At 55.1% G+C, this 26,535-nt stretch overlaps 6 protein-coding genes across 12 annotated transcripts; 3 read left to right on the top strand and 3 right to left on the bottom strand.

Moving 5' to 3' along the window:
• Positions 1-1,809: 1,809 nt before the first annotated feature.
• On the bottom strand, positions 1,810-10,357 carry PROSER3 (proline and serine rich 3). Of its 4 annotated transcripts, none has more exons than XM_080828278.1 (11): positions 9,896-10,357; positions 8,964-9,060; positions 8,456-8,646; positions 7,478-7,605; positions 7,264-7,373; positions 6,463-6,545; positions 6,229-6,368; positions 3,402-3,589; positions 2,281-3,226; positions 2,111-2,192; positions 1,810-2,001 (listed from the first exon to the last, which is right to left on the bottom strand). In XM_080828278.1, the coding sequence occupies exons 1-11, from the start codon at positions 10,234-10,236 to the stop codon at positions 1,860-1,862; spliced, it is 2,448 nt and encodes an 815-aa protein (XP_080684404.1). In that variant the 5' UTR covers positions 10,237-10,357; the 3' UTR covers positions 1,810-1,859. The 4 variants fall into 4 exon arrangements, with proteins under 4 accessions (XP_080684404.1, XP_080684405.1, XP_080684407.1 ...); XM_080828279.1 differs by having other exon boundaries at positions 6,229-6,338; positions 7,264-7,370; XM_080828281.1 differs by lacking the exon at positions 9,896-10,357 and having other exon boundaries at positions 6,229-6,338; positions 8,964-9,507.
• Positions 10,358-11,052: 695 nt separating this feature from the next.
• HSPB6 (heat shock protein family B (small) member 6) lies at positions 11,053-13,642 on the top strand. 3 transcript variants are annotated; one of them, XR_013968290.1, is made up of 4 exons: positions 11,078-11,339; positions 12,323-12,445; positions 12,558-12,789; positions 13,346-13,642. XR_013968290.1 is itself a non-coding variant. In XM_080828284.1 (3 exons), the coding sequence occupies exons 1-3, from the start codon at positions 11,142-11,144 to the stop codon at positions 12,726-12,728; spliced, it is 492 nt and encodes a 163-aa protein (XP_080684410.1). In that variant the 5' UTR covers positions 11,053-11,141; the 3' UTR covers positions 12,729-13,642. The 3 variants fall into 3 exon arrangements, 1 of the variants encoding a protein (XP_080684410.1); XR_013968291.1 differs by having other exon boundaries at positions 12,558-12,801; positions 13,285-13,642; XM_080828284.1 differs by having other exon boundaries at positions 11,053-11,339; positions 12,558-13,642.
• On the bottom strand, positions 13,562-18,837 carry LIN37 (lin-37 DREAM MuvB core complex component). Of its 2 annotated transcripts, none has more exons than XM_080828283.1 (9): positions 18,616-18,837; positions 15,771-15,846; positions 15,532-15,582; positions 15,192-15,221; positions 15,025-15,110; positions 14,773-14,939; positions 14,085-14,225; positions 13,923-13,996; positions 13,562-13,837 (listed from the first exon to the last, which is right to left on the bottom strand). In XM_080828283.1, exons 1-9 carry the CDS (start codon positions 18,647-18,649, stop codon positions 13,756-13,758), a joined length of 741 nt encoding a protein of 246 aa, XP_080684409.1. In that variant the 5' UTR covers positions 18,650-18,837; the 3' UTR covers positions 13,562-13,755. The 2 variants fall into 2 exon arrangements, with proteins under 2 accessions (XP_080684409.1, XP_080684408.1); XM_080828282.1 differs by having other exon boundaries at positions 15,532-15,585; positions 18,616-18,819.
• A 1,070-nt stretch (positions 18,838-19,907) lies between these two features.
• Positions 19,908-21,701, bottom strand: PSENEN (presenilin enhancer, gamma-secretase subunit). The gene is made up of 4 exons (XM_080828277.1): positions 21,171-21,701; positions 20,882-21,038; positions 20,342-20,446; positions 19,908-20,190 (listed from the first exon to the last, which is right to left on the bottom strand). Exons 2-4 carry the CDS (start codon positions 20,940-20,942, stop codon positions 20,051-20,053), a joined length of 306 nt encoding a protein of 101 aa, XP_080684403.1. The 5' UTR covers positions 20,943-21,038; positions 21,171-21,701; the 3' UTR covers positions 19,908-20,050.
• U2AF1L4 (U2 small nuclear RNA auxiliary factor 1 like 4) lies at positions 21,451-23,663 on the top strand. Its single transcript, XM_080828276.1, is given in 10 exon segments — positions 21,451-21,515; positions 21,662-21,749; positions 21,889-21,898; positions 21,901-21,938; positions 22,133-22,199; positions 22,284-22,333; positions 22,409-22,507; positions 22,685-22,818; positions 22,929-23,024; positions 23,378-23,663. Coding segments are annotated over 10 exon segments (711 nt in total). The 5' UTR covers positions 21,451-21,471; the 3' UTR covers positions 23,463-23,663.
• On the top strand, positions 23,378-26,422 carry IGFLR1 (IGF like family receptor 1). The gene is made up of 4 exons (XM_080828273.1): positions 23,378-24,599; positions 25,079-25,263; positions 25,573-25,963; positions 26,044-26,422. Exons 1-4 carry the CDS (start codon positions 24,329-24,331, stop codon positions 26,367-26,369), a joined length of 1,173 nt encoding a protein of 390 aa, XP_080684399.1. The 5' UTR covers positions 23,378-24,328; the 3' UTR covers positions 26,370-26,422.
• Positions 26,423-26,535: the final 113 nt, after the last annotated feature.

Raw genomic sequence — 26,535 nt, 5'->3', positions numbered from 1 at the left:
AACAAATATATACCATGTCTATGATATACAGAGCTACTTTTTTAAAAAGACTTATTTATTTCTTTATTTGGGAGAGGGAGCACCAGCAGAGAGAAAGGCAGAGGGAGAAGCAGCCTCCCTGTTGAGTGGGGAGCCTGACACAGGACTCGATCCCAGGATTCTGGGATCATGACCTGAGCCAAAGTCAAATAAACACTTAATTGACTGAGCCACCCAGGAGCCCTCAGAAGCTACTTTTAACAGAAACCTGTTCTATCCTCCCTTTTTAATAAATACAGATATCAAAATAATCCTAATCATAAATTCTCCCAATATTTTGTTATGAAAAGTTTCTAACATATAGCAAAGTTGAAGAATTTCACAGTAGACACCCATATACCCACCACTTAGATCCTACCACTGACATTTTACTGTATCTACTTTATATCCCATTCACCTATTACTCTATTCATTCTATTCCAATAGTCTTACTATTTTTTGGATATATTTCAGAATAAATAACAGATATTGGTATACTGTCCCCTAAACACTTCAGCATGCATATCTTTAACTAGAGTTCAATATTTGTTTTTATTTTGAGATCAACTCTAACTACAATAAAATACAGAATTTCCACTGAATCTTGACAAGTGCATATACCTGTGTAACCAAAATCCCTACTCAGTAGGGCAACTGGACTCCAAAGCACACAAAAAAGAGGGGATGCTGGGCCACCAGGTGGAAATTGTATCATCTTTTCTAATCTGGTTTAGAAACTTAAAGCAGTGTCATTTCCTCGTATTCTATTTGTTGAGGCAGTCTCCAAAGTTCTACCTAGTTTCAGGGAGAAGGGACACTGACTCTACTTCTTAATGGGAAGTGTGTCAAAGAATTTACAGACAAAACAACAGGTGATGTAGCTTCAACTGAGGTGAGGGCAGTGGAAGAAGAAGGGTTGAATTCTGGATAGATTTTAAAGGAACTGCTAGTCAACTGATGGTGGGGTGAGGGAAAGAGAGAAGTCAAGAAGGGCCAGGAGGCTTTTGGCCTGAGCAGCTGGAGGGATGAAGCTCAGGAAAACCAGGGAGGGGCGAGTTCAGGGGGTAAGATTGAGAGCTCAGTTTAAGACATGTGGGGTTTGAGACATCTCTTAGGCCTTTGAATGGAAACGGTGAGCAGGTAGCAGAATACAGGAGCCTAAGTTTCAGTGGCCAGGTCTAGGCTGCAGACAGAAATTTGGGGACGATTAGAACAGATATGGGTGTTAGAGTGGTGAAGCTAGATGAGAGCACCTGGGAATGAATATATACAGTTAAGGCCAGGGAGCTGGGATATCCTCAAGTGACAGGCTGGGCCAATGACAAGGTGTGACCAGAGAGGTGAGGAGAAGGGTGGGGCGCTGGGAAGAGTGGGAAGGAAGTGTTTCAGGAAGGGAGGGATGAACACACTGAATGCTGCTGCTGGCTCAAGCAGACTGCGGACTGAGGACTGACCGTTGTCCAGCACTCTGATGACCCCATTAGCTTCATTAGCCCAGAACACAGCCCTTTGGTTTCAGCCGAGTCAGGAGGATGCGCTTCTGAGCTGAGAGTCAACTAAGGTGAGTCTTAGTCTTGCCTGAAATCTGGCCTGGAACCCCTCCCCCTCTCCCGACCTCAGAGAGGATTCCTCAGAGGGGAAACGGGAAGAGATTTTGCGCCAACGGTTGGTCATTGGTCGGGAACTACAGTGGGGGTGGGGCAGGGAGTGGATTGGGGCGGGATGGAGCTATTTCTCTAAATTAGCATGACCCTCAGCCTTTCCTGAACAACTTTCTCAGAGACAATCAGTAACGTGAAAAAAATAATATATTGTATTGGGAAAAACATAATTTGTACAATTCAATGTCGTCTGGTCTCAAGAGAAGCTCCTTCCCTCTGCAGACGCCTTCCTGGAGACCTGGGGGGCGACCTGGTTGGAGGAGACCAAGTCCCTGGGTCTTCAGTGTGCTCCAGTAAGAGGCATAGTTGGGTGTCCACTTTCCTGCAAAAAAAGCCAGGATAGTAGAGGCTCAGGTTATGCGCTCAGGATTGGAATGTGGGGTGGTAGATGGCTCTGGGAACGGGGTGTTGTATATCCCAGCGATGGTAACCTTTTCTGGAGTCTCAGCTCAGCCCTCTGAACTCTTAGCAACTGAAGTACCGGGTCGTCCTGGAACTCGCTGCCGTCAGAGTCTAGGGGGAAAAGGGCGAGCGCCAGGATGTCGACTCGTAAGGTGCTGGACTGCCGTCCAGATCCGCTCAGCCACGTACATCAGCTCACCTTCCGCCTCCTCTAGAAGTCGGGCAGCCTGGCAGAGCAGATCTTCTGAGGGGGCGTGGCCAGCAGCAGATGAGGGAGGAGCCACCGCCTGGAGAGACCCCGCCTTGAAGGAAGGGGGCGGGGCCCTGGCGCCAGGGAACGCCTCCTCAGCTGGAGTGGGCGGGACCTTGGGCGCCTGATACCCAGCTTCAGCCAAGGGAGTGTCTTTGTCTTTCCTAGGCTCCCACACCGCTAGGGGGAGCGTGGCCTTGGCTTTCCGAGACTCGGCTTTAGACCGACTTGGCGGAGTCTGTGCCTTGGGAAATCGTGATCCAGATAGAGGGGGCGTGACCTCTGAGCGAGGTGGCGCAATCTTGGTTTGGGGCTGTGTGGCCTTGACTTTCAGAGATTCACCCTCGGGTAGAGGTGGGCTCTCAAGGTGAGGGGGCGTGTCCTCCAGGCCGTCCGGGAAGAGCCGAGCTGATACTACTTGGCCCAGGGCGCCTCTGAGCTGGGGACCAGGCCCCTCGTCAGCTGCAACGACTGCCCCAGCCGACTCCTGGCGCGGGGCTCTGCTACTCCGAGGCTTGGGGCCCTGCCTCTCGGGCTGGGCCAGGCAGCTTGGAGCAGGAGTGGGCGGGTTCTGGGGGGCGGCTGGGGGCGGGAGGGTGGAGGCTGCGGGTGCCGCGGTGGAGGCGGGGGTCAGGGGGGTGGCAGCCAGAGCCACAGGGGTTGACGGCGCGGGAGGAATGGCCCCGAGAGATACCCAGGGACCAGACTGCGGGGCCCAGAAGAACCCATGGGGGCTGGGACCCCAAAAGATGTGTGGAGAGAACCCTGGGGGAATAGGAGGTCTCTCCATATAGAAGGCCTCCAGGGGCCCAGGTCGGGCCACACTGGCCCAATGTGGGACGCAGGGAGGCTGGGTTCCCAGGGAGCGGAGAGTCTCTGCAGGGGCAGAAAGGGCCTGTAGACAAATGGGGGCAGGGACGGGAGAGGGAGAAAAAGGGCAGAGGGTTCTTCAGTCCCCTTCTGGCTTCCCCTTCCTCCAACTTCCCTTAGCATCCCTCCCTCCAGCCCCCTCAAGCTCCCCACCTCATTCCCCAACCCTCACCCCTACCCCCACCCCTGCCGAGTCTCACTGGAGTGGTGAGGGCAGGAGTCTGGGGTAGTACCCAGGTTCCATCACCCTGCCCTCCTTGAGCCTGAGCCCGAGCCCGTTCAAACTTCCGCCGCTGCCGCCACTGGTACAGAATGTCATCCTCTGGACGCAGGGGTGCCTGGGAGGAGACCTGGGCTGGCGCAGGGATGGAGGCAGGCGCTGGTGTTGCTGTGGGGTAAGTAGAAGGAGGAAGGGTAAGGCCCCGGGCTGGTGTGATGAGCAAACCAAGGACAGCCTGTGCATACCCCCTCTGACTGTACCAGAAAGGTATTCAGACAGGCTCTCCAGATAATGTCCCAGCTCCTCTCCCAAGCAAGAAGTGAGAAAAGGGGCAGAGTCAGAGGCAAGAGCACTCACGGGCTTCCTAACCTGTCATCATTCAGTTCTTTATTCATCAGCAAATATTTATTGAGTTCTTCCTATATGCCAGACACTGTTCTGGACATGGTGTTCACAGTAGTGAACAAGACAGATTCTCCAGAATCTGCCCACTTCTCCCCCTCTTGACTGCCATTTCCTGGGGCCAGCCCCACAGCAGCGTCTTCTCTGGTCTACTTCTGTCCTCCCAATCTGTCCTGTCTACCCCCCCACACCCCACCCCCCGCAGCCAGAGGGAGCCTGGGAACACCTGAGTCAGATCAGGGCGCTTCTGGATTGGAACCCTCCCCAGTCTTGGTAAAAAGCAAGCCTTTGCATTTGTGCTTCCCACTGCTTGGAGTGCTGTTCCCTCCTGGATGCACACGGTTCCATCCTTCCCATGCTTCAGATCTTTACTCAGTATCACCCTCTTAGTGGGGCCTTCCCTGGCCAGTCTATTTAAAACTGCAACAACTGCCAGCCCATATCCTCTTTCCTGTTCCAGGTTCCTTCTTCGCTCTTTCTGCCTTCTAACATATTCAGTGTGGTACTTCTTTGCTTACTGCTCTCTCCCTTTGCAATGCCAGCTACCCAAGGGCAGTGGTTTTTGTCTATGTGACCACCACTACATCTGCAGTGTCAAGAACAAGGCTGGTGCCATCAGTATCTGGGCATAAATGCCAAAGGAACTATTTATTATATTGAACTGCGGGATTCAGGGATATAGCAGTGACCCAGGGGAGGGCCACAGGTTGTCCTCAGTTCAGTGGGGCAAATGGACATCATTCTCAGCACCCAGAGCATAACTTCATTGGTCAAGATCAGTAGGGCTGTTGTCTCTATGAATCCCCACCATCTGATGCTGCACAGAGAAGGGGGTGTCATCCTGGATCTTTCTCTCTCCCACTCCCTTCTGTTTCCTGTGACTCTACTTCCAAAGCTGGCCCCTTCCCGCTACTCTGTTCCTTAGGCTCTGGCCCAAGAGAAACTACCAGCATCTCTCACGGTGGCCGGGGCGGGGGGGGGGGGGCGGTGGTGGCAGCAGCCAGAGGGAATCTGTTAATAACCCAAGAAAGATTGAATCCCTTCCTGCTCAGAACCCTCCCATGGCTTCCCAGTACTAAGATAATGACCAAATGCCTTCCATGCCTCCATGGCCCGATGTAATCTGACCCCCCCAATCTCTTCCATCTGACCCCATACTACTCTCAAACACCCCCCCCACCACCGCCCTTCCTTGTCCATTATCTGCACCGTGCTCCCTTCCACCTTAGGTCCTCTGTATATGCTGCAAGACTGTTGTCCCCACCTTCATTGTTCGGGTCTCCACTTAGAACCTCTTCCAAGAAAGGCTTCTCTGACTTCCCAGCATCACCATCCTCTCTTACAGGGCCCTAATTTCTGCTTACATTTCATATGTGTTTGTGGGGTTACGTGGCTACTTTTCTGGCCCACATGGTCCTGTGAGGACCGTGAAGGTGGGACCGCACATGGCTGGTTCACTGTGGAATCCCCAAGTCCCCTCCCAGGGCTTCATCCACAATAGATACTCAGTGCTTTTTAGATGAAAGGATGAGTAAATTTAAAGGACAACTCATGAAGTAGATACTAGCTTTATCCGCATTTTGCAGACGAGAACACTGAGGCTTAGGAAGGAGAGGTGAATGAAAGGTGAGGTGAAGCTTAAAAGAAGCAAAGAATCAGACAAGCGAGAGCTTGCCAGTATCACATTCCATGCAGGTGCACCTGTTTTCTGTCCCTGCCTGTCCCCATTCACTTGAGCCCCATGAGACATAGACAGGTTCTGTCCTGTGTGTCACTGCGTCCCAGGACCTGGCCGTGGAGTAACAGTAATCTAGGTCCGTAATCCCATCTCTGAAATCTGAAGGCTTCAGGTGGCCAGAATTAGGAGTTCAACAATTTGCCTGCTTTAGCAAAATCACATCGTTTATGTCCAGCACCAGCAGGGGGCTCGCTCGGTACCCTAGACTGAAACACATTAGTATTTGGTTGAACAATATGAAATTGTCCATACTCAACCATCTTTTACTAACAAGGACAAGTTTCCTGTGGTTCAAGGTAACACAGCCATAGCAAAAAGTATGTCTATTTACCCTTAATGAGATACAGAGAGATGATAAACAGCCTTCATATTCTTTTGGTCAGATTTTGCTGTTCAAGCAGGTACGGGGCCAAATGAGGACAAAGCCTTCGGATTTTGGAAATTTGTGTTTAGAACTGCAAACAGGAGGCAGAGAGAGAACCTGCCATGTTAACAACTGGTGCTGTGAGGACTGTGGCAAGAGCTCCCTGTACCCTCAAATCACTTATTGCTGATTTAAAACTTGGAGAAACAGAGAGGCCCAGAGAGGCCCCAGGTCACACAGCGGGTAGATGTCAGAGCTGGGGTTCACATCCAGTCTCTTCTTGATCCTTGCCTCAGAACTTACCATGTGCCTTGGGGTCAGAGCCCTTGCTGGAGTCAGGGGTGAAGGTCACGGAGAAGGGAGAGAGGCCATCAGAGCCGACTGGGAATGAGGAGCTGCTGGTATCGCTAGGGCTGAGAGAGGAGGCGGAGATGGATGCCTTGCTGTAGGGAGAAAGCACAAGCGAGGCAATAGGGGTCTCAGAGGCGGTGGGCGGGGCCTGGAGCTGGGGCGGAGGAATGGGGACAGGGAAGGCACCTGCGTCTGAGCAGCCTGGCAGCTCTGCTCTGTAGGCTCAGTGTCTCCAGGTCTAGCAGGGACGAGTTCCATGTGTTGAGGCTCTGTGAGGGAAGAGGGATTAGAGGCTAGCCCCATCTTAAAGGGTGCCGGGAAACAGACTTTGGACACAAGACCTGGAGTACAGGTCTGCATTACAGCTGATAGGCTCACATGCTGGTAAGGCCATCTAAGGAATCCACTCCTCCTCCCCAGGGAAGGGGGGCCCAGTTTTCCTCTGGGGATTCACACCCCTCCTTGTAGTCATTATTGTGGGAGAAGGGTTGATCCCACCTTCCTGACCAGGCCTGGCTAATCACAACAATCTGTCCTCTGGTTCCACAGCAACTGGCTCAAAGATAAATGAATGACAAAAAAAAAAAAAAAAAAAAGGAAGAATGAATGAATGAGAGTAAGCTCTGGGGCTCTGGATGGAACTACTGGAAAATGCTCCTCTTTCCACTAAAGTGATTATGTAAGCTAGAAGCCAAGAGTCACTGGGGCCATGTTCACTACTTCAAGGGGAAAGCCTGCCTGAGACTGAGCCCAAGAAAGAGGAACAGAGAGTCAAGAGAGTCAAGTTCCTCCTAAAACCATTCAAACACCTAGATCCAGCCATGCCTGAAAGCATATACATTTGGATTTCTTGATTGCATTAGCCAACAAATCCTCCTTTTTTTTTTAAGCTTCCTTGAATTGGGGATTGACTCTGTAATTCTATCCTAGGGCTGGTGGTGTCAGTTCAGGTACACAGGGAAGAAAGTAGATGAGAATATATATCACCTGCTTCATTTCCTCAAGGGGGGCCGCAGCCTTAGCCTGAGATGCATTGGCCACCTTGGCAAGAATTGGGTCTGCTGTGCTGGGTCTTCCTTCTGGTTCATTGGCTCCTGCTAAGAAGCCCCAGTTGATTTTTAGGGGGGCATGGGGAATGTCTGCTGGGGGCATTGATCAGGAAAGGTTTTAGGCCGGCAGTGGACAGGACTGAAGCCGGTACCTGCAGCAAGTTGACTGCTGGTGTCTGGAGATTCAGGCCTGAGCCACCAAAAGTCAGCTGGAGTTGGGCCTGCAGGCTGGCGCTCTTCTCGGCTTGTGGGCTGAGCCTGACGGAACCGGTTTATGAACCTGTGAGCATCAGAGAATGGGAGGTGGGTGAACAAGGAGAGCCAAATAATAATAATAACAATAACAACAGTGATGTTTATCAAATACTTTGGCAGTACCTAGTACTTGTCCCTCAACATCTGTTCTCTCTGTAACAAAGTAATGCAGTATTATATAAGACTGTGTAATACTAGGCCCATAGCCACTCTTCCGCAGATATATTTCTCAGAGGTCCTTATAGTTTTATGGCCCCGTAACTAGGTTCTTGACCAGCAGGGTTTTGAGATGAGGATATGTGATTCTGGAAAGTGGGTGTGGTTGGGAGCCATTCTGGTCCATAAAGGAAAGGGCAACAGCCTAGTGATGGGAGGCAACAAGATGGAAGCAAACCGTGTCCCTGACACCTGAGCCGGGGGCTGCCGTGTTGGCCCTCGTTGCTTCTGCCTGGACTGTTGCGTGAAGGAGAAATAAATGCTTTCTTGATTAAGCCACAAGTAATTTGGGGCTGTTTGGTAGAGCAGCTGAACTTGGATGCTACAAATCCAAGGGCTCACTATGTGACAGCACTGGTTCTAGATACTTTATAGACAGTAACTCATTGAAAGCTTAAAACGGCCCTAGGGGATATATGCTGTTAATACCCCCAATTTACAGATGAAGAAACTGAGGCCCAGATCGTACAGACGGTAAATGACAGAGCTGGGATTTGAACCCAGGCAGTCTAGCTCCAGAGCTCTTACCAGCACACATAAAGTGTGGCCCTAAAAGTGCTGCATAAACAACTCTCACTATGGTGATTATTATGGGATGATTATTATGGGATTCCCTCCTGATCTAAACCCTTCTCTCCTCTAGGGCTGCTGGGACTTACTTGGCCACCACGGACTCCCTGCTGTCGACCAGGGTGGGTGACGGAGAGGTTCCCATCTGTCCTTCAGTGGTGCTGGGTGGGGAAGGGCTTTCTGAGCTGGATGGCCAGGACTCTTCAAACAGTTCAGAGGAGTTCAGAGCCTTCAGAGCTTCTGGGGGCCTGGACCTCTGGGACCTGGGTGGGGTCAGGGTCTAAGATAGGTAGAGAGAAGAAAGTGAGGGTGGATGGGTCATCCCTATAGGGGAATGAAGGCACATATGAAGTTTGTCTCAGTCGAGTCGAGAGGGGAGGAAACATATCCCACAATGGTTACGACTCAGAGTGACTGGGGGCTACAACAGGGGATCCAGATGACAGAGGACTGGTTGAGGGCAGAGCCATGGGGAGGGGGGGAGGGGCTGTCTATTAATCTCTCACCCTTGTCTCTCATCACATGTCCTCCTTCCCTCTGGTTGTCACTCCCTCACCACTGGGCTAACACACAGCACTCTCTATGGAGTGTCCTCACCTTGGGGTGCCTAGTCTGGCTTCCGGATGGCCAGTAGTGGCTTTGATCCAGGGCAGTATCCTCAAGGGGGCTGTCTTGGATGGAGAAAACTGGCAGACTGCAAGAGGAGAGTGAGTTTGGCAGGCAGAGCCTTCCTGTTAGGGGGTTGTGGGGTGGAGTCAGGTTTCAGGGTTGGGAAGAGGAGGGGAGAACCAGATCACCATTCCCATAGATTCCAGGAAGAGATGAACTATAATTCCCATGAAGCAGCGCTGCACATTCAAGATAATGATACTAGAGGCTCGATTACCCACCAGCCCTTGGGGGCAGTCTCAGAAAACCAAGAACTGCCAACTGGTGGTTCTTAAGCCTGAATCCAATAAAGGAGCCTTTTAAAAATACAGATACACGGTCCTCACCCCAAGCCGAAAAGAATCATATCTGGAAGCGAGTTAGTTATCTCTATCTCTTTCGCACCGTCCCAGGTGATTCTGACGTGGAGCTCGGTTTGAGAACCACGGCTAACCCCTTACACTGTACATTTCCCGTAAGTCCTGGGTACACTAAGGTGTAAATGGCAAAAGGACTACAATCCCCATCAGCAACTGGGCTCCGTCTAAGCAATAAAGTTAAAAACCAACACCCACAGGAGTCTGGGGCAGTTTTAAAATTCAGAAATTTAACTCCCAAGATGACAGTGGACACCCTTGGAGGAAAACGAAAAGCCCTTGGAGCCACTTGGAAAGCGGAACGTAAGACGCTATGGGACCCCGAGATGGTGAAGTCCCAAGCTGGCGCTGCCGGCGGATGTGGAGCATCTTGGGAGTCGTAGTTCCAGTGCGGTTTAAAACTAGAGACTCCGGACCCTAGCAAACCGGACCCGACGCTGTGTTCATCTCACCCTAGGTCCTCCCCAGGCCTCCTGGGGTCCCCGGGAGAAGGATCGGCCTCACCTGCGGTCCATCCAGCAGCTACCTGGGCGCTTCCGCCAGCTCGCTCCCTCACTGGGCTGAGCCTGCGTGCATCTTTGTCGCTTAGCAATGCCTGGCCAGGCCCGCCCCTCTCCCGGAGTGCCCGCGCGGGAAGAGAGCGGCCTCCAGGGCGACCAATGATGGAGGAGAAAATAAAAGTAACTGGTAAGCGGCCAAAGGGAGATGTCGCACAACTGGCTGTACCTTCGGCCTGACTGAAGAGAGCGTGTTTGATTGGAGAACCGTAGCACGCAGCGGTAATTGGCAAGCCTGTGAACCAATGGAAAGGATCCGAGGGTGAGCTCGCGGTTAGGAGGGGTCATAAAGTACTCTCTCTTTCCAGCGGCGCCTTATAGCCACTCCCACTTTTGCTGCAGAAAGCTTGTCTGGACTCCAAAGTAACCACCGTTTCTCGCGTACAGGGCAATCGGGGAGTCTGTCGCCTCTCTAACTGCCGCCCCTCCATCAGTCGCGCCAGCCAACCGGACCCGCGGAGTCATTAACCACTTCCCGTCTTGCTGCAGGAGCAGCTGGTTGCGCTAAGTGCCAGGCCTGGGCTCCTAGCCGAGGTGGTGGGATCAAAACGAGCTATTTCGGGCCCGGCGCGCGGCCCCTGGGGGGCCAGCCTGGACTGTTCGTGCCCGCGCCCTCTGGCCGCTGCTCACCTGGCAGACCCCGCTACCCTGCTCACCCGAGGCTGAGTCAGAGGCCCCGAATTAGGCCCGGCTTGCCGGGGGGCTGGGCCCAGCGTCCTACTGAGATGGGAGTAGGGTCTGTTCTGTGTCCTCCTGACAGCCTGGCCGGCTACCACATTCCCTGTACCCAAGAATCTGCTCTTAAGACCGCCGTCTGCGTCATCCCCAGGGCTGCCTGCGGGGCGGGAGTGAATTAAAGGGACTGCGAACTCTGCGATGGGGTTTTCGGGCCCTGGGTCCCAAATGCTGCGCCGTCCTACCCACGCGGCAAGGTTCCGCCTCCTCAGCCTTAGTTTCCCCTTTGGGAAAGCGGGGGATCACCTCTCTGGCATCCAGCAGGCGCTTAATAAATGGCCAAGTCATTGTTGGGCTTTCTAAATAAGGCTCTATTAATGGCCGGGGCTGGCCGCGGTCCCAATGTCCCCGGGCGGCCCGCCGAGGGGCGGACACAAGGCGTACTATAAGAGCTGCTGCGGCGCACGCAGGGGCACTGCGGAGCCTAGGGGCGGCGGCGGCGGCGGCGGCGAAGCAGGATGGAGATCCCCGTGCCTGTGCAGCCGTCTTGGCTGCGCCGCGCTTCGGCCCCGTTGCCCGGGCTTTCGGCGCCCGGGCGCCTCTTCGACCAGCGCTTCGGCGAGGGGCTGCTGGAGGCCGAGCTGGCTGCGCTCTGCCCCGCCTCACTGGCCCCCTACTACTTGCGCGCACCCAGCGTGGCGCTGCCTACCGCCCAGGTGCCAGGCCTGGGGGAGGGCGGTAACTCGACCACTTGCAAGGCTTGGGGCCCCCGGTCATCCCGAAGGGGCGGTGAGGAATGTCCCCCGACTTTGAGCGGGGTGGAGAGTCCGGCCACTCAAGAGGAACTTCCAGAGTTCCTGAGTATGGAATCTCACAGGCCGGATTACTGAGGCGGGTGGGAGGCCCCTGGTCATCTGAGGAGGGTCTCAGCTCTGAGGGGCTGGAATGACTGAGTCACGGATAGGGTGGGGCCGTCACTCGGAGGCGAGCTTTGGTGACTCTGAAGGAGGCTGATGACCCGGGAAATCTGGGGAAGAGAGGGCGCTCAGTTATTCTGAAGGGCATGGGGGTTCCCAGGGGCTTCTGAGGGGAGGGAATGTTTTGTCATTTCTCGGGGAAGAATTTGGAGACTGTATGTGGTGACCCTATGTCTCCTGGAGAGACAGAGTGGGAGGAAGGGTCCTGTGACTTGAGAAAGGGCGGGGGGGGGGCTGGCCACTCTGAGAAGTTGGGGGGAGAGTACTGTAACTGTTGAGGGCGTAAGCGGCCCCATGACTCCAGTGGGAGGGTAAAAAGACGACACTGGAAGCTGGGGGAAGAGGCATCTTGGCAATTTCTGGTGGAGAGGGGTGTGCAGTAAGGGCACCAGGAGTTCTGAGGGATAGGGGGCTGGGGATTCTGTGTCCAAAGGACACTCTGACACTGGGGGAGGGGGCAGGCCTTATCCTGTGAGAGCGGAGGTCCCTGACCTTGCAGGGGAAGGGGGCCTCATCACTCTGGATGAGAGAATCTCAGTGATTACAGGGGGACGGGTGATAGCAGTTATTCTGGGTGAAGAGATCCTCTGGGGCTACGAGTGGGAAAGGGGACTGCCCAGTTCCGGAGGCCTGAGACAGGGGCAGCCCCAGAACCGACGGGGGAGGGACCCTGTTGGCTCCTGGGGGCCTCGCCCGGGTGATGACGATCGGGCTGTGCTTAGGTCCCGACGGAGCCCGGGCATTTCTCGGTGCTGCTGGATGTGAAGCACTTCTCCCCAGAGGAAATCGCCGTCAAGGTGGTTGGCGACCACGTGGAGGTGCATGCGCGCCACGAGGAGCGCCCGGTGAGCCCGCTGGCAGGGGTGGGGCCAGAACGCGTAGGCGGGATCCGCAGGCCGGGGGGGCGGGGCATCCATGGGGAAGGGGCGGGGCCACTCAAGTCCCCTCTCTCTCCAGGATGAGCATGGATACATCGCGCGCGAGTTCCACCGCCGCTACAAATTGCCGGCTGGCGTTGACCCTGCCGCCGTGACGTCCGCGCTGTCTCCTGAGGGCGTCCTGTCCATCCAGGCCGCACCCACAACGCCCCAGGCCCCACTGCCGCAGCCGCAGGCTGCTGCCAAGTAGGCGTCATGCCTGAACCCCGGGAGCCGCCTCAGGCCCCCTCTTTTAAAGCCGACCTGACTCCGCCCAGCCAGATGTCCCGAGCGCGCCAAAACCACCCACCCAATCTGGGATCCCACCCTGACCCTTCCCACGTAGACCCTGCCCTGGTAATGTAGATCATTCCACCGACACTCCCGTTCTCACACCCCCTCCAGCTTTCAAACTCCTGACATCTCCCTAGATTCCATGCCCTGGGGGGACAACCTTCAGCCTACAGTCTCCTGGCCCCACTTTCTTGGCATGTAAACCCCCTCAGAACTCCCTCCTCTGCTTCCTTCTGACTCATCTATTAAAACATCTCCACATCGCAGCATTTTAATCCTCTTCCCTCTCCAACACTGGATTATGGTGTGGCTAGCCCTGCCCCCACCCTGGGCCAGTCAAGCATAATCCCTCTCCACCCCTCAAATATCCAGACCATCCAAGGCCTGGGCTTTGAGATTCTGGATCCTTCCCCTCATTCCAACTGGACAATCTACTTCCCCCCACCCATCTTGTGACTTAAACCCCCAGCCAGCGCCCCCTCCCAGACTCTTGAACCCCTTTTCTGACCCCCCACCCCTGGACACCTATTCCAGGCCCAGCAGGACCCTCAACCTCAGACTGCACAGATACCCACCCCATCTCCCCAGACTGCACAGATACCCTAAGCCCCATCCCCAACTCTAACCAGAACCACCCCCTCCACCCAGTCATTCTGTCTTAATTCCCAAATCATCAGCCACATAGCCCACGTAATCGACCTTTCACATACCCCGCCCCATTTTCCAAGATCCAACCAGGCAGCCACTTTTGCTTTGGCACCCCACAATCCTTCTCCCTCCTTGAATTTCCTGCCACCCTTAACCATTCCCCCCAATAAACGTGCTAGAGCTACGTCAGCTGCTTTATGTCTGGGCCGGGAAATGCGGGCTGGAGAGAGCAGAGGTTGGTGTGAAGGTGTGTGGGGGGGTGTTTATTGGGGGGATGTGTGAAGAGCAGGGAAACATCACTGTCGCTCATACATCTCCCGGAGGATCTTCATGCTTTCTGAGTACCGAAGCTGGTTCCGATGAGATGCCTCCTTCCACCTGTGGTGGGGGTAGAGAGGCAGAGGGAGGACTTAGCAGCTGGGACAGAAGCCATAGGGGTGTAAGCAGGTTCGGGGACGCTCACCTCTGGCGGATGCGTTTCCAACGCTGCATGTTGCGGTAGATGAGTGTGGATGGTGAGGGCTCAGGCTCCGAGGGCTGCTTGGACAGAGAGGCCAGGCTGGGTTGGCCATGCCCAAGCCCTGTACCATCTGCCCCATAGCCCTGGGCCAGCCTGCATACCCACCTCATCGTCAGGGGTGCCCTGGGTCTCAGGCTGCAGGGGGGATGGAATTCGGGACCTGCAAGCATCTCCAGGCGGCCCAGGGGCTGTGGGTGGGGGCAGCTTGTACACATCACGACTCTTGCTGTTGGTGACCTCCGAACTCTGGGGACACAAGGGAACCCACGCCAGGCCCAAGAGAGTTTGAGAAGAGGGCCAGCAGTACGCCCTTCACCCCTCCTGCCTTTCCCAGTGACAGCAGGCACAAGGGTCTCACTGGGGACCCGTCTTAGGAGCCATGCCAGAGAAATGTCGCTTTGGGGATGCCTGCCTGTATTCTATCCAGCCCAGGGACCCCCAATCACTCCTACCCAGCCCAGTAACCCTCATCTGCTCCCTTAGGCAGGTGGCTACACCTGGTTGCAGTAAGGACCCCTGTCAAGCCCCCCAGCTTTTGGGAACCTCTAATCTTGGAGGTCACATCTACTTGCCCCAGGAAGCCCTGTCCCCTCCCCCTGGCAGGCCAGGTGGTTGTGTCTGTCTGCTTTAAGGAGTTCCATCCACACTCTTGGCCAAAGGGTTCCCATCTGTGTGCTGCGTTGGATCCAGCAAACACAGAGACCTGTGCCTGCCTATCCCACCAGCTTTGGGAGAGGACACCCTTCACCATCTTCCCACTGGCTGCCCGGAGGGGGCCCGCCACATGTCCAACCTCCTCGTCCTCAGGCAGCGGGCGTAGCGGGGAGCTGGGGGAGCGCTCACGCTCGCGCACTGAGGGGCTGTTGCGCATCCAGGCTCGGCAGATGGGGTACAGTGGGGTGTTCTCGCTGAACTGAGCCAAGTCCACACTCCGGTCAAACAGCTTGATCACATACGTGTCTAGGGTAGTGGGAAGGGAAGGCATGTGACCATCCTCACACAGCTCCCCGACCCAGCCGGCCCTCTAGGGCCATCGCCTACTCACTGGATCGCTGTGGCCCTCCCTCAGCCAGCCCATCATCCATCTCCCTCCTCTTCTTCCTCCGCTGGTGGGGGAAGCGGGCGGATGGCCTGTGCGGGGCAGGAGAACATGAAGACCATGGCAGGGGCTGGTGACCTCCCGCCAGTGGGCTGGGGCCCCTGCCACCTTACCGTTTGCCAGTGGCTGCAATGGAACAATCCCTGTGGGGAGAGACAAGGTGTCAGCAGGCTGACCCTCAAACAAACCCCTGCTCAAAACCACCCAAAGGGCACCCTGGGGAGACTGAGATACTCACATGGACCCACCCCCCCCCCCCACCGACCCCTTAGACCCTGCATCCCGCTTGAGCCTCCAGGGCTGTAGGTGGCAACCAGGAGGGGACCTAAGCTTCTGCTGCCACAGGGTCTCCGTACACGCGGGCTGGTTAGGAGTATGGTGGAGGAAGCTTGGATGAGGGAGGAAGCTGTCCCACACAAACCCGCAGATTCAGATCCCATCCACAAAACTTACTTGTTGTGGGTGTCCGAGGGAGTTTTCCCAGCTTCTTCTTCCAGACGCTCCCTGCTAGCAGGAGAGAACTGTGGGCTCGGGGTTCCCAGGGCCGAGTGGGAAGACACTGAGTGGCTTTTCCACTGGGGCCCCTGCTCCCTAAGTCAGCCTCTGGGGTCCTACCCAGATGCACCCAGGACCAGAGAGAGGGTCCAATGTGCCAGGACCCCCAACCCCCAATGACCCGGCCAGATCCCAACCTGTCCATGTGGCTCTTCTCCAGCAGACACTGCAAAACAGCATCAAGTTGGTTCCGGGCCTTGGCCATCTCCAACTCTGGGGAAGAGGACAGCAAGCAGGAGTCAGTGCCCAGGCCCAAGGCAGGTGGGTAGCCAACTGGGCTGGGGAAGTGCATGCGTATCCAAGCCTCCAACCAGGCCCAGCATGCTGAGAGGGGGCAGTGGGCAAAGACAACTGATGTGAAGAGCAAGAGCCCTGGGTTCCAGGGCTGTCCCACATGCTCACATGTGACCAAAGCCAAGTCACCTTACCTCACTGAGCCTGTTTCCTTATCTTGAAAATAGGCCTCCCAATGCTACCTAACTGCAAGGACTGTTCTGAGATTTAAATAAACCTATGGTGTATATAAATCTCTGAGCAACATTTAATAATAATAATAAAGTTGTACATATGTGCCAAGAATGGTTCTAAGCACGTCACACATGTTAACCCCGTTATATTTTCACAATGACTCTGGCAGGTAGATATGTATCTTATGTATGATGAAACTGAGGCACAGAGAAGTTAGGCTACTTGCTCAAAGTCACACAGCAAGGCAATTTCAGGGCTTAGGATTTGCACACAGGCCATCTGGCTCTACAGCCGAAGTTATAAGGCAGAGACTCAAAGTGGGTGCAGAATCTAGCCCCCAGATGTGTTTTGTTTGGCTGATTTTTTGTTTTGTTTGGTGTTATTTTAAATCTGAACTAAATCTGAATGGACAACACTTAATAATTTGGAGACTGGGGGCACCTGGGTGGCTCAGTGGGTTAAAGTCTCAGCCTTTGGCTCGGACCATGATCCCAAAGTCCTGGGATCGAGCCCCTTATTGGGGGGGGGGGTGTCTCTACTCAGCAGGGAGCCTGCTTCCCCCCACCCCCCACCTGCCTCTCTGCCTACCTGTGATCTCTGTCTGTCAAATAAATAAATAAAATCTTAAAAAATAATAATTTGGAGACTGCACCTAAAATACCCATTTTTGGCAGGAAATGACATCTGGGCCCACCTTCCTGCATTCCTGACTCTGTCTGCCTGTGTGTTTGCCTGCCCTCATCATAGAACTTAAGGAGGTGATGATATTATAAATATTCTCCTCTTACCCTTGTGGGGTGTTTACTCTCTTCTTCTAGCCAGTACCTAGCATCACTCTGGCCCAATGCTCAAAGCCTGGAAGGACACTTGGGGACATGCTTTGCCAGCCCTGGGACAGGGAGACACAGGGATTCCCAACATCACTGAGGAGAGACAGGGTGGGGGTGAAGGGCTAGGGGCAGCTCAGAGTCTAGCAAAGAGCCCTGGGCAGGAGCCAAGGCATTGATCATACCCACATCTCTTTCCCTAGCCCCTGCTTCTCTCCTGAACCTTAGACCTTGGGATCCCACGGTCTCCTAGATACATTTCCCTGAACATCCCCTCGGCCCCTACCATCTACTGGGTCCCACACTAGCTTCAGGGCCTCTCTAAACTTTACCCCTTTTCCTGGGCCCCCATTTCAGGGTAGGCCCATTGCCCCCCAATCCCTCCTTGGGTCTCGTAACAGACACCTCTTACCCTCCTCTACCCCAGCCCACCAACTCCAGGGCCTGTCCATTTGGCCTCCTGAGTGTCTCTCCACATACCCTCTCCGTACCCTGTCTTCTCCCTTACTTCTCCTGGGCTCCCAGCCTCAATCTCCTCCTCTGATCTATCCTCCACAACGTAGCCAGAGGACTCTTTGGAAAACCAAACCAAACCTGATCCTCTCCTGCTTAGAACACTCTACAGCTCTGCAGAGCCCTGGGACTGAGCTCTTCTGCCCGGTGTTCACAGGCCTCCATGACCGTGCCTACCCCTGCCCCCAACCATCATTTGTGGCCAGGCCTTTACTATTCCGCCCACAATTTTTTTTTTTTTTTGCATTTGGGGGGCATTTTTATTAACTTATTCCTCAGTTCTGAACCCTCCCTTGGCTCCCCAATTCCCCTCTAAGCAAAAGCCAAAGTCCTAACTTGGGGCCACAAGATCTGTTCTCCTCCCACTCACTCTCTCCTGTCATCCCCTCATGCTCCCTACTGCACTCCCTCTGCTCCAGCCACACTGGCCTCCCTACTTGTCCTCACACGAGCCAAATCAGTTTTCCACTTCGGGACCTCTTCAGAGCTGTATCCTTGATCTGATTTGCTGGTCTCTCACCTACCCTCATGGCTCTCTTCCTCATCTTGTCAGATTTTACCTTCTCCTGTTTCGTTTTTATTACCACTTATACCATCTAACACCCTACACATCATTTTACTCTTTTTTGGCGGGGTGGGGTGGAGGAGAGGTCTGGATTCTGTGCCACTAGCCTTCAACATGCCAGTCCTGGTTTCCCATCAACTCGGACCCAACTCAAAATGACTTCCTCTCTCTCAGCTTCGGTTTCCCCATCCACCACATCTCCTACTTCCTAGGATTATTGGGATACAGTAACGGCCAGGATTAAAAGCTTCCCTGTACTTCAGGGTCTGAGCACAATGCTTGACCTTTGCTGTTAATGACCACTGTTGGTAATAGGGAAGTTGAGGCAGAGCCAAGACGAGTCCTTTTCAGAGTTACACGTCTCGGGATCCCCATGTCTCACCGCACCAAAGAGTCTGAGCCGCCACCATTCAACCTCAATGCTACCTTGAGAACAAACCGGGAGGGTATGAAGATGGCAAGAATCGTTCCATGCCTGACAGCGATAGTCAGGTGGGTGGCAGGAAAAAGTTGCGTGGTCCGTCTTACCGCGATAATCCTGTCTTTCGGAGCTCCCATACCCCGATCGGTCGGTGCTCCCCTAAAAGCCCCCTACCTCGGAGTCCTCACCTGATTTCTCCACTTTCACCTTCACCGGGAACATGGTTTGGGTCTGAGGTGTGGCTAACTGGGTCAGAGGAGCCCAGAAGAGCCCAGGATCACAAATCAAGTCTGAAGGAAGACGGGAAGAGGTCAGATAAGCTTTGTGTGCGGCCAATCCTCGGCGCTGAGCAATGTCCGGCAGCGACCGCCACTACAGCCGCCACCTCCACTAGTTTCCCTTCTGTGGGCGGGCCCCTTCGGCAACTGCTTATTTCCATTTGTCAGTGCAACCGTCGATCTCGTCCCTGACCAATTGACAGCTGCAGCCATAGGCTCCCAGGTCTAAGTCCCACCTTTCTGGGGCCCCGTTTCCGGAAACAAACCAACGACATCCCGGAGCGCTTCTTGGGAGGTGTAGTTCCAGCTCCCAAAGACGCAGCCGGAGTAAAGGCGCCTGCGCCGCGCGAGGCACTGTGGGTGATGTAGGACCAGGGCTTCCCGAGGCCTCTCGGAACTTGTAGTGTTAGAAGCCTTGAGTAGTACGAATTTGGCTATTGACGGGGTTTATTTAACCGTGGGAGTCCTTTTTGTCCCTGAGGAAGAGAATTCTGGAGTTAGGCCGGTTTCAATCTTACTGAGCACTCGCTAGGTGCCAGCTACCTGTTAATCTCTCTTCAGGCACCTCAGCAAGTATTTATTAACGTGCCAGGCACTCTTCTAGGCACTGGGAACACTGCACTGAACAAAACAGACAAAAACTCTTCCCATAATTGAGCTTATATTTTAGAGGATGTGAGGTTACAAGAAACAAGTAAAACATATTAAATGAAATGTAATGAGAAAGGATAAACACTGAAGGCACATTGGGAGTACCAAAGTAGGGGCTGAAATTTTAAAGATGGTCAAGGAAGCCCTCTCTGATAAAACTCTTGGCTATGTCTAATGCTGTGGGAAACATCCTCAGAAAACGGGAAACTTCCGTTTACCACATACGCTTTGGCTCAGATAAATTCTAGGAGATAGCACTGATATCCAAATTTCTGATGAGAATACTGAGACCAAGTGAGAAAGCAGTTTTCAAATTCACACACCACCAGCACAGGATAAAAGCCCCTAGCAATGCCAGCAATAATCCTTACTTCTGCATCTGTAAAATAGGGTTCCAAAGCAGGAAAGTTCCTATTTCAGAGGGTGCAGAGAATGAAGGACTTCACATATGTGAAGCACGAAGCCTGGCACAAGGTGGGCATTAAATACGTATTTCTGAATATTAATAACCATTTTATGCTTCAACCTCCAAAAGATCCAGGAAGTCAATATAGAGAATTAGAGTCCTTTATTGGGGGATGTCAGCAAAGAACACAGGAAATGGGAACACGTCTTGGGGTTTGAGAGTGAGCTTAGAGTAGAGGAGCCCATCCTGGGCGAATGAGCGGGTCCCAGGCCTGTGCAGAGGAAGCTATCAGGGGGTACCCAGGGGTATGGTGAAGGAGAGGTAGTCACCAAGGGCACCCCAACGGGGCCGGTAGATCTGGAAGATGGTGATCCAGGTGGTGAGCACAATCACCCAGAAGAGGAAGCCCACAGCTGAGCGCCAGACATCTGCAAAAGGAACAAGAATGGGTAAGGTTGGCCCCCACCCCCACCCCCGCCGCGCTGGCCCTCTCTTCTCTTCCAGAGCCCTGAATCCTGAAACCTCCATCATTCCCTCCCAACACCTGATGGCCTCCCTTCGTCTGTACCCTGGACTCACAGCCTTTGATTTGGCTCTGCTCCGTGTATGCTGGGACAAGGAAGGCCTCTCGGAAGAACCAGAAGATGTTGACCAACCAGAGAAAAGGCAGGAAAGCAAACCCACCTAAGAGGAAAAAACAAAAACAAAAACAAAAAAAAACCTGTTAGGCAGTGAGGATCCTCCTCCCCCTACCCTCTCCCCGCCCCAACTCCCACCTAGAGGCGGGAAGGCCGTCTCCCATATCCAAGTTCAAGTGGCGATCTCTGCTATCAGAGACTTAGAAATCCTGGCCCCCTCCCTAGGGCCCCCAAATCCGACTCCTCATTCATCTCTTTCTCATGACCCAGAGTCCGGCCCAACGTCCCCCATCTCTTGGGACCCAGAAGCTGAGGCCCCAGCTTCCTCTTTCCTCAGGTCCCAGGACCTTCCCTTCCCGGAGTCCGCAACCTCAGTCGCTTTATCCCTTAGACTCAAGAATCCAGGCCCCAGGCTCTCTTCCCTCAGGCGCTCTAGTCCGGTCCCCTCCCTTCTCCTGGGATCCTAGGAACCGGCCCTTACCCAGGTAGTACTTCCGGCACAGATTCAATTTTTCCTCGTTAGACACCCGCTCCAAGTTCATAGTGGCGCTGAGGCCGAGTCGTCCCGCGGGTCTGTAGGGCAGGAGCCAAGCCTTGACCCCAACTGACAGATGGAGGGATCGCGAACAACCACGCCCCTATTACGACAAAATGGAGAAAAACTGAAGGGTGGGTTTGCTGAAAGAAGGGTAGCCCGGCCCCCACCAGCAAGCTGGCTGGGTTGAACGTTCTTCATGTTTATTCGGGTGCGCGAACGGCCCCCAACTCACCAGTGCAGTCTATTTCCTCGCTTGGAAGTCTTTGCCACTTTCAACTCCGGAAGTTTGCGCGAGATACCGCAAGTGTCTCTGGAGTTTGTAGTCTTTTTAGATGCCGCAACGCTGCCCGCATGCGCCTTCGGGAACTCCGATGGTGATTTTGCGGGGAGGGCGCAGGCCTCGAATCCGCAAGCGCAGTAGGCAGTTTCTGAGCGCGTGCTGGGTCGGGACGCAGCGACGAACTACACTTCCCAATGCTCTTAGCAACGGAAATGACGTGAAGAGCAGACAGAGTTGGAGGATTCGGGTAAAAATGGCTGAATATTTAGCTTCGATATTCGGGACTGAGAAGGACAAGTGAGAACGGACGCAGGGAGTGGCTCCTTGCGGGGGACGGGACCGGGACATTTGGTTCCCTGGTGGCTGGGGGGCGTTGGGCGGTGTTTCTGGGGTGTCCGGCCTCCCCGGCCCTCGGTTCACCTCTGTCTTTGCACCTCTTCCAGGGTTAACTGCTCTTTTTACTTTAAGATCGGGGCCTGCCGGCACGGGGACCGGTGCTCCCGGCTTCACAACAAACCGACTTTCAGCCAGGTGAGACCCGGTACGGAGCTTTGAGGGTTAACGCCTCCCGGCCAGTCCCCTTCTGTTGTCCCTCACCACGAGGTCCCGCCTTTTCCGGCTTCCTAAGCCCCACCCCACCACCGGCTTTTTTCCTGTCGGGCCTCTGCAGGTTCCTCCCCCTCCTTGAGGCCCTTCTCCCAGGATCTTGGCCACGCCCCCGTACGTACAAATTACACCGCTGGGCTGTCCCTGACTGCTAGGTGTCTCTTCTGGTTTCCTTAGGGGCAAGCATCGCTGATGCACTCAAGATGCTTAGGCTTCTTCTCTGTTGCCAAGTGTCACCCCTCAACCGTCATACCTCACCTCACCCCTTTGCATGAGCTCAGGCCCCGCCCCCTTTAAATTCTGTTCAGACCATAGTGCTGCTCAACCTGTACCAGAATCCACAGAACACCGCCCAAACCGCAGACGGATCGCACTGTGAGTGAGGGACCGGTCTTCGGGGCAGGGCGGACAGGCCCCAGCAGGCCAGCCCCTGATTTCACCCTGCTCCCCCCTACCCAGGTCACGTGAGCGACGTGGAGGTGCAAGAACACTATGATAACTTCTTCGAGGTGAGGGTTGGCAAGGGATGGGTAGAGTTTCCTGTAGAACAGCAGCTCAGCTGAGTTTCTCCTGGTCTTCCGCAGGAGGTGTTCACAGAGCTGCAAGAGAAGTACGGGGAGATTGAAGAGATGAATGTGTGCGACAACCTGGGGGACCACCTCGTGGGCAATGTCTATGTCAAGGTGCCTGCTGTCCCCACATGAGAGCCTAGAGGTGGAGGCATTTCAGTGCCTGATGGCCGCCTTTGAAGCCTCATAGCTTGAGGTCCATCACTAAATCCAGCCCGGCCCCAGAGCTGCTGACGAATCCCCTAAAGACTTCTGAGTTTGATTGCTGACCCTGATCGACTTTCCCCTTAGTTTCGGCGTGAGGAGGATGCAGAGCGTGCAGTGGCTGAGCTCAATAACCGCTGGTTCAACGGGCAGGCTGTGCATGCTGAGCTGTCTCCTGTCACCGACTTTCGGGAGTCATGCTGCCGGCAGTATGAGATGGGGTATGGTAGCACGGGGCTGGGATGGGCACCTGGAGTTCCCACACTCCTGTGTGTTGGGATGCTGTCATTGACAACAGCATCGTCCATCCGTCCGTCCATCCTCTACCCAGGGAATGTACCCGCGGTGGCTTCTGCAACTTCATGCACCTGCGGCCCATCTCCCGTAACCTCCGACGTCAGCTGTATGGGCGGGGACCCAGGCGCAGGTACCTCAGGACCAGCCTGTCCAGACAGCTCATACACTAAGGCCCTTAGACCCTGACATGGACCTCATCCTGTGCCCCCAATAACAGCGTCTCTTTTTTGTATCCTAAGACTAGCTCTGAGCACCATCCAAAGACCAGCGCCTGAGTCTCAACCCCCAAACCAGCTGGAACTCCAAAGCCCCAAACCCAAGACCAATCTGGATCTCCAATCCGGAGATCAGTCCTTGAGAACCCATCCCGATACCACTCAGGAGCTCTGGTTACTGCCCCATCCCAGAGCAGAGAGGCAGAGCTGGGGAACAGTGCCTTACTCCTTCCAGCTCTAACCCTCATCTCTCCACTCCTGTCCCCAGGTCACCCCCGAGGTCCCACACCGGCCACCATCCCCGAGAAAGAAACCGACGACGTTCCCCAGACCACCGGCATGGCCGCTTCTGAGACCCTGGCTCCCTTGACCTCCACCCCTGACAGGCTTAAATGTTCCCAGCCAGGACCCCTCCTTAAAGCTCCCTTAACTCCCCAGCGCCATCTTCCCCAGGCTCGGAGGCTCCATGATGTATCTGTTCAACACAGGGATCTTCTCTTACCACCCCTCCCCTAATAAAGCTCTGTATTGAGGGTTTAGAACCTATTAGCTTGAGCCTAGCTGTGGGCTGGAGTTTCCTTCCACCCCCGCATCTCCTCACAAAAAGGGGAAGTGGGCTGGTCTCCGGCCACAACTTCTGCTGAAGAACTTCCAGCAACAGGTGGGAGAGCAGCAGGCTCAGGGCCCAGGGCTCTAGAAGCCCCTCAGTGGGGCGGGTTGCGGTGGGCACGCCTCTGAGCTGGGAGCCTCAGCACGGCTCTTAGGCTTCTCTAGGGGGAGGTGCCTGGTTGTGACAGGTTGGAGGATTCCCAGCCCGGAGGGAGATTGGGGTTAGGCAGCTAAAGTAAGGTTCCTGGGAGTTAAGTGGGAATCTCCAGAGGGTGCAGGCTGGGTCTTCCATGCCAGCTGCCCTGACATGGCATTGGAAATACCTAATATTTAAGCTTACCATATGCCAGGTTCTGTTCTAAGTACTTCACTTCAAGTAACGATTTAAATTCTTCACAATAAACCTTTGAGACAGGTACTGTCATCCCGTTTTAGGGATGAGAAAAGAGGTAAGGAAGATGGCAGAGGTGGGATATGAATCCACTCATTGTGGTCCCAGACTGCTCATTCTAGCCATCTTGAGGCCTTTGTGGCCCTTCCCATAATGGACCAGGAACTGGACTAGGGGCTGGGGGTAGATTCCTGTCTTCCAAAGGGGTCTGGGGATTCCATGCCCCCACATCACTGCTTCCTTCTTCTGCCTGGGTTTCCTGGAAAGTGTGACAGAGTCGCTGTGGTCGGAAGTCCTGCGGTCACGGCTCCCCAGACGGCAGACCCTGCCCGGATGGGGCCCCGATGCCTCCTCCTGACTGCCGCGCTGCTCCTGGCCCAGGTGGTGCCTCGGGAGGCCTCCCAGCACTGCGGGCGCCTGGAGTACTGGAACCCTGATAACCGGTGCTGTGGCAGCTGCCTGCAGCGCTTTGGGCCGCCCCCCTGTCCCGGTGAGGAGCAGGGACAGGGTATGCAAATGTTCAGGCCGAGCCAGCGGGTGATAAGGAGCTGGGGAAGGGACGAAGTTTGTGGGTTACTGCCCGTGGGGCTTGCTACGGGGTGGGGGCAGCAGGCCTTACACAGGTAAGACGATGTGGGGCTCCGCTTGTGATGGAAGGGATGGTACAGGGATTGCCTGTTAGGCCGGATCACAGCAGTGTTCAAAGGCTGGGCTGAGCAGACAAATCAGGAGTGGGCGGGGCTTGGTGCCGGAGCGGGGTAGGGGCAACGGGGGCGGGGCCTGTGGAGACAGGGTCTGGAGACTGGCCCGGCTAGTGCCGGGGGAAGGGTGGGCGCTTCGGTGATAGGTTGGGTTAGTAGAGTACAAGGGCCGGGGCCGGCTGGGATAGGACAAAGGGGAAAGGGTGTCGCTAGTGCAGGAGAGGAGGGCCTGGGCAGCTGTAAGCTATAAGACCCTGTTTCCCACCAGACTACGAGTTTTCGGAAAACTGCGGGCTCAATGATTCTGGCGATCACATGTCGCGCCCCTTCAAAGAATGTCCTTTTGGGCAGTGCAACCCTGACAGTGCGGAGCTATGTAGCCCCTGTGGCGGCGGAGCCACGGCCCCTGCTCCCGCGGGGAGCCGGAGCGGAACACAGCAGCGCTGCCCACAGGTGCTGGTCCGGCTCCGGAGGGCCTGGGCTAGGGTGCAGCTTGCTGGAGGCCGGGCGGGGGCTAGGGGGCGTGGTTTGGGGTTAGATGGGGGGGTTCTGGATCAAGGGAGGGGGTGTAACCCCACTGAAGAGAATAGGGTGGGGGCATAATAGATCAGGAGACCTACCTGGGTTCAAGTGTTGGGGGGGGGCGGGGGGTAGCTGGATCGGGTGGGGATTTGGTCCCACTGAGGGTTAGAAAGATGGAAGGTTCAGGCTGAGGGGGCAGGAGTGGGGTATGCCTCCCACTTTACTCCAACCTATTTGCAGAGGTCGATCCCTCCCAAGGAGCCCTGCACCCTGAAGTCTGGGAAACCAGATGTCCTTAGCTCCCAGGACCCCAGCCCATCACCGATTTCCAGTCTGTCGTGGACATCTGAGCGCAGCGTCACTCAGGTCTTGCCGAATTTTGCCCTGCCGGTCGTGCTGGTTTTTGTGGTGCTGGTTCTGCTGGTCACCTCAGCAGTGGTCCTCCTGGTGGCCCAGCAGTGTCACCGCCAGGCAAAAGTTGTCCTCCATCCCTATCCTGGCTTGGTTTGCGAGGACACCAACATCCATACCCTCCTCTTCTCCCCGCACTCGTCCTCTCCAGGCTCCCTGGAGGCATCAGAGACAGGGGACTCACGGAAGGAGGTCGCTCTGGTTCCACTCCTGGGCAGAGGTTAGTTGGGGACATGCCAGGGAGGGAGGTGGACGGGAAGATTGCCCTTCCTCTCCCTCACCCCAAAATTTGTCTCCCAGAACTGCCGAATCTGGCCTCGCAGCCCCTGTCTCGCCTCCTGGATGAGCTGGAGGTGCTGGAGGAGCTGATTGTACTGCTGGATCCCGAGCCGGGGCCGGGCGGGGGGATGGCCTGTGGCACCACCAGACACCTGGCGGCGAGATACGGAGTGCCTGCTGCCTGGTCCACCTTCGCCTACTCGCTGCGGCCCAGTCGCTCGCCACTGCGGGCCTTGATTGAGATGGTGGTGGCAAGGGAGCCGTCTGCTTCTCTGGGCCAGCTTGGCACACACCTGGCCCAGCTAGGGCGGGCAGATGCGCTGCAGGTGCTGTCCAAACTTGGCTGAGCTGGGACTTGCCCAGCCTAGTCATCAATAAAGTTTCCTGTGAAATAAGCGTCCACCGTCTCTGAGCCTCATTAAGGTGAGCTTTTGAAACAGTCTGAATTAGGCTGAGACCCAACAGGAACGCTCTTACTCCACCACACACACAGACCAGATAAGGCCTGAGGGG

This window comes from Martes martes, assembly GCF_963455335.1.
Source record: "Martes martes genome assembly, chromosome: 17".
In the NCBI taxonomy this organism is placed as follows: domain Eukaryota; kingdom Metazoa; phylum Chordata; class Mammalia; order Carnivora; family Mustelidae; genus Martes; species Martes martes.
The sequence above is the reverse complement of the archived record's forward strand: the minus strand, read 5'-3'. Positions and strand labels throughout refer to the sequence as shown.

Excerpts from the sequence above, each read along its gene's own strand:
- IGFLR1 (XM_080828273.1), top strand. The coding sequence starts at position 24,329 with ATGCCCCCACATCACTGCTTCCTTCTTCTGCCTGGGTTTCCTGGAAAG. Across the intron at positions 24,600-25,078 it reads TGGGCCGCCCCCCTGTCCCG|ACTACGAGTTTTCGGAAAAC; the intron begins GTGAGGAGCAGG and ends GTTTCCCACCAG. Across the intron at positions 25,264-25,572 it reads CACAGCAGCGCTGCCCACAG|AGGTCGATCCCTCCCAAGGA; the intron begins GTGCTGGTCCGG and ends ACCTATTTGCAG.
- PROSER3 (XM_080828278.1), bottom strand. The coding sequence starts at position 10,236 with ATGACCCCTCCTAACCGCGAGCTCACCCTCGGATCCTTTCCATTGGTT. Across the intron at positions 6,369-6,462 it reads GCCAGGCTGCTCAGACGCAG|CAAGGCATCCATCTCCGCCT; the intron begins GTGCCTTCCCTG and ends TTCTCCCTACAG. Across the intron at positions 2,002-2,110 it reads GAGCTGAGACTCCAGAAAAG|GAAAGTGGACACCCAACTAT; the intron begins GTTACCATCGCT and ends CTTTTTTTGCAG.
- HSPB6 (XM_080828284.1), top strand. The coding sequence starts at position 11,142 with ATGGAGATCCCCGTGCCTGTGCAGCCGTCTTGGCTGCGCCGCGCTTCG. Across the intron at positions 11,340-12,322 it reads TGGCGCTGCCTACCGCCCAG|GTCCCGACGGAGCCCGGGCA; the intron begins GTGCCAGGCCTG and ends GGCTGTGCTTAG. Across the intron at positions 12,446-12,557 it reads CGCGCCACGAGGAGCGCCCG|GATGAGCATGGATACATCGC; the intron begins GTGAGCCCGCTG and ends CTCTCTCTCCAG.
- LIN37 (XM_080828282.1), bottom strand. The coding sequence starts at position 18,649 with ATGTTCCCGGTGAAGGTGAAAGTGGAGAAATCAG. Across the intron at positions 15,847-18,615 it reads GGTGAAAGTGGAGAAATCAG|AGTTGGAGATGGCCAAGGCC; the intron begins GTGAGGACTCCG and ends CCTCTTCCCCAG. Across the intron at positions 13,997-14,084 it reads AGGGCACCCCTGACGATGAG|CCCTCGGAGCCTGAGCCCTC; the intron begins GTGGGTATGCAG and ends CTGTCCAAGCAG.
- PSENEN (XM_080828277.1), bottom strand. The coding sequence starts at position 20,942 with ATGAACTTGGAGCGGGTGTCTAACGAGGAAAAATTGAATCTGTGCCGG. Across the intron at positions 20,447-20,881 it reads GTGCCGGAAGTACTACCTGG|GTGGGTTTGCTTTCCTGCCT; the intron begins GTAAGGGCCGGT and ends TTTTCCTCTTAG. Across the intron at positions 20,191-20,341 it reads GCAGAGCCAAATCAAAGGCT|ATGTCTGGCGCTCAGCTGTG; the intron begins GTGAGTCCAGGG and ends TTCCTTTTGCAG.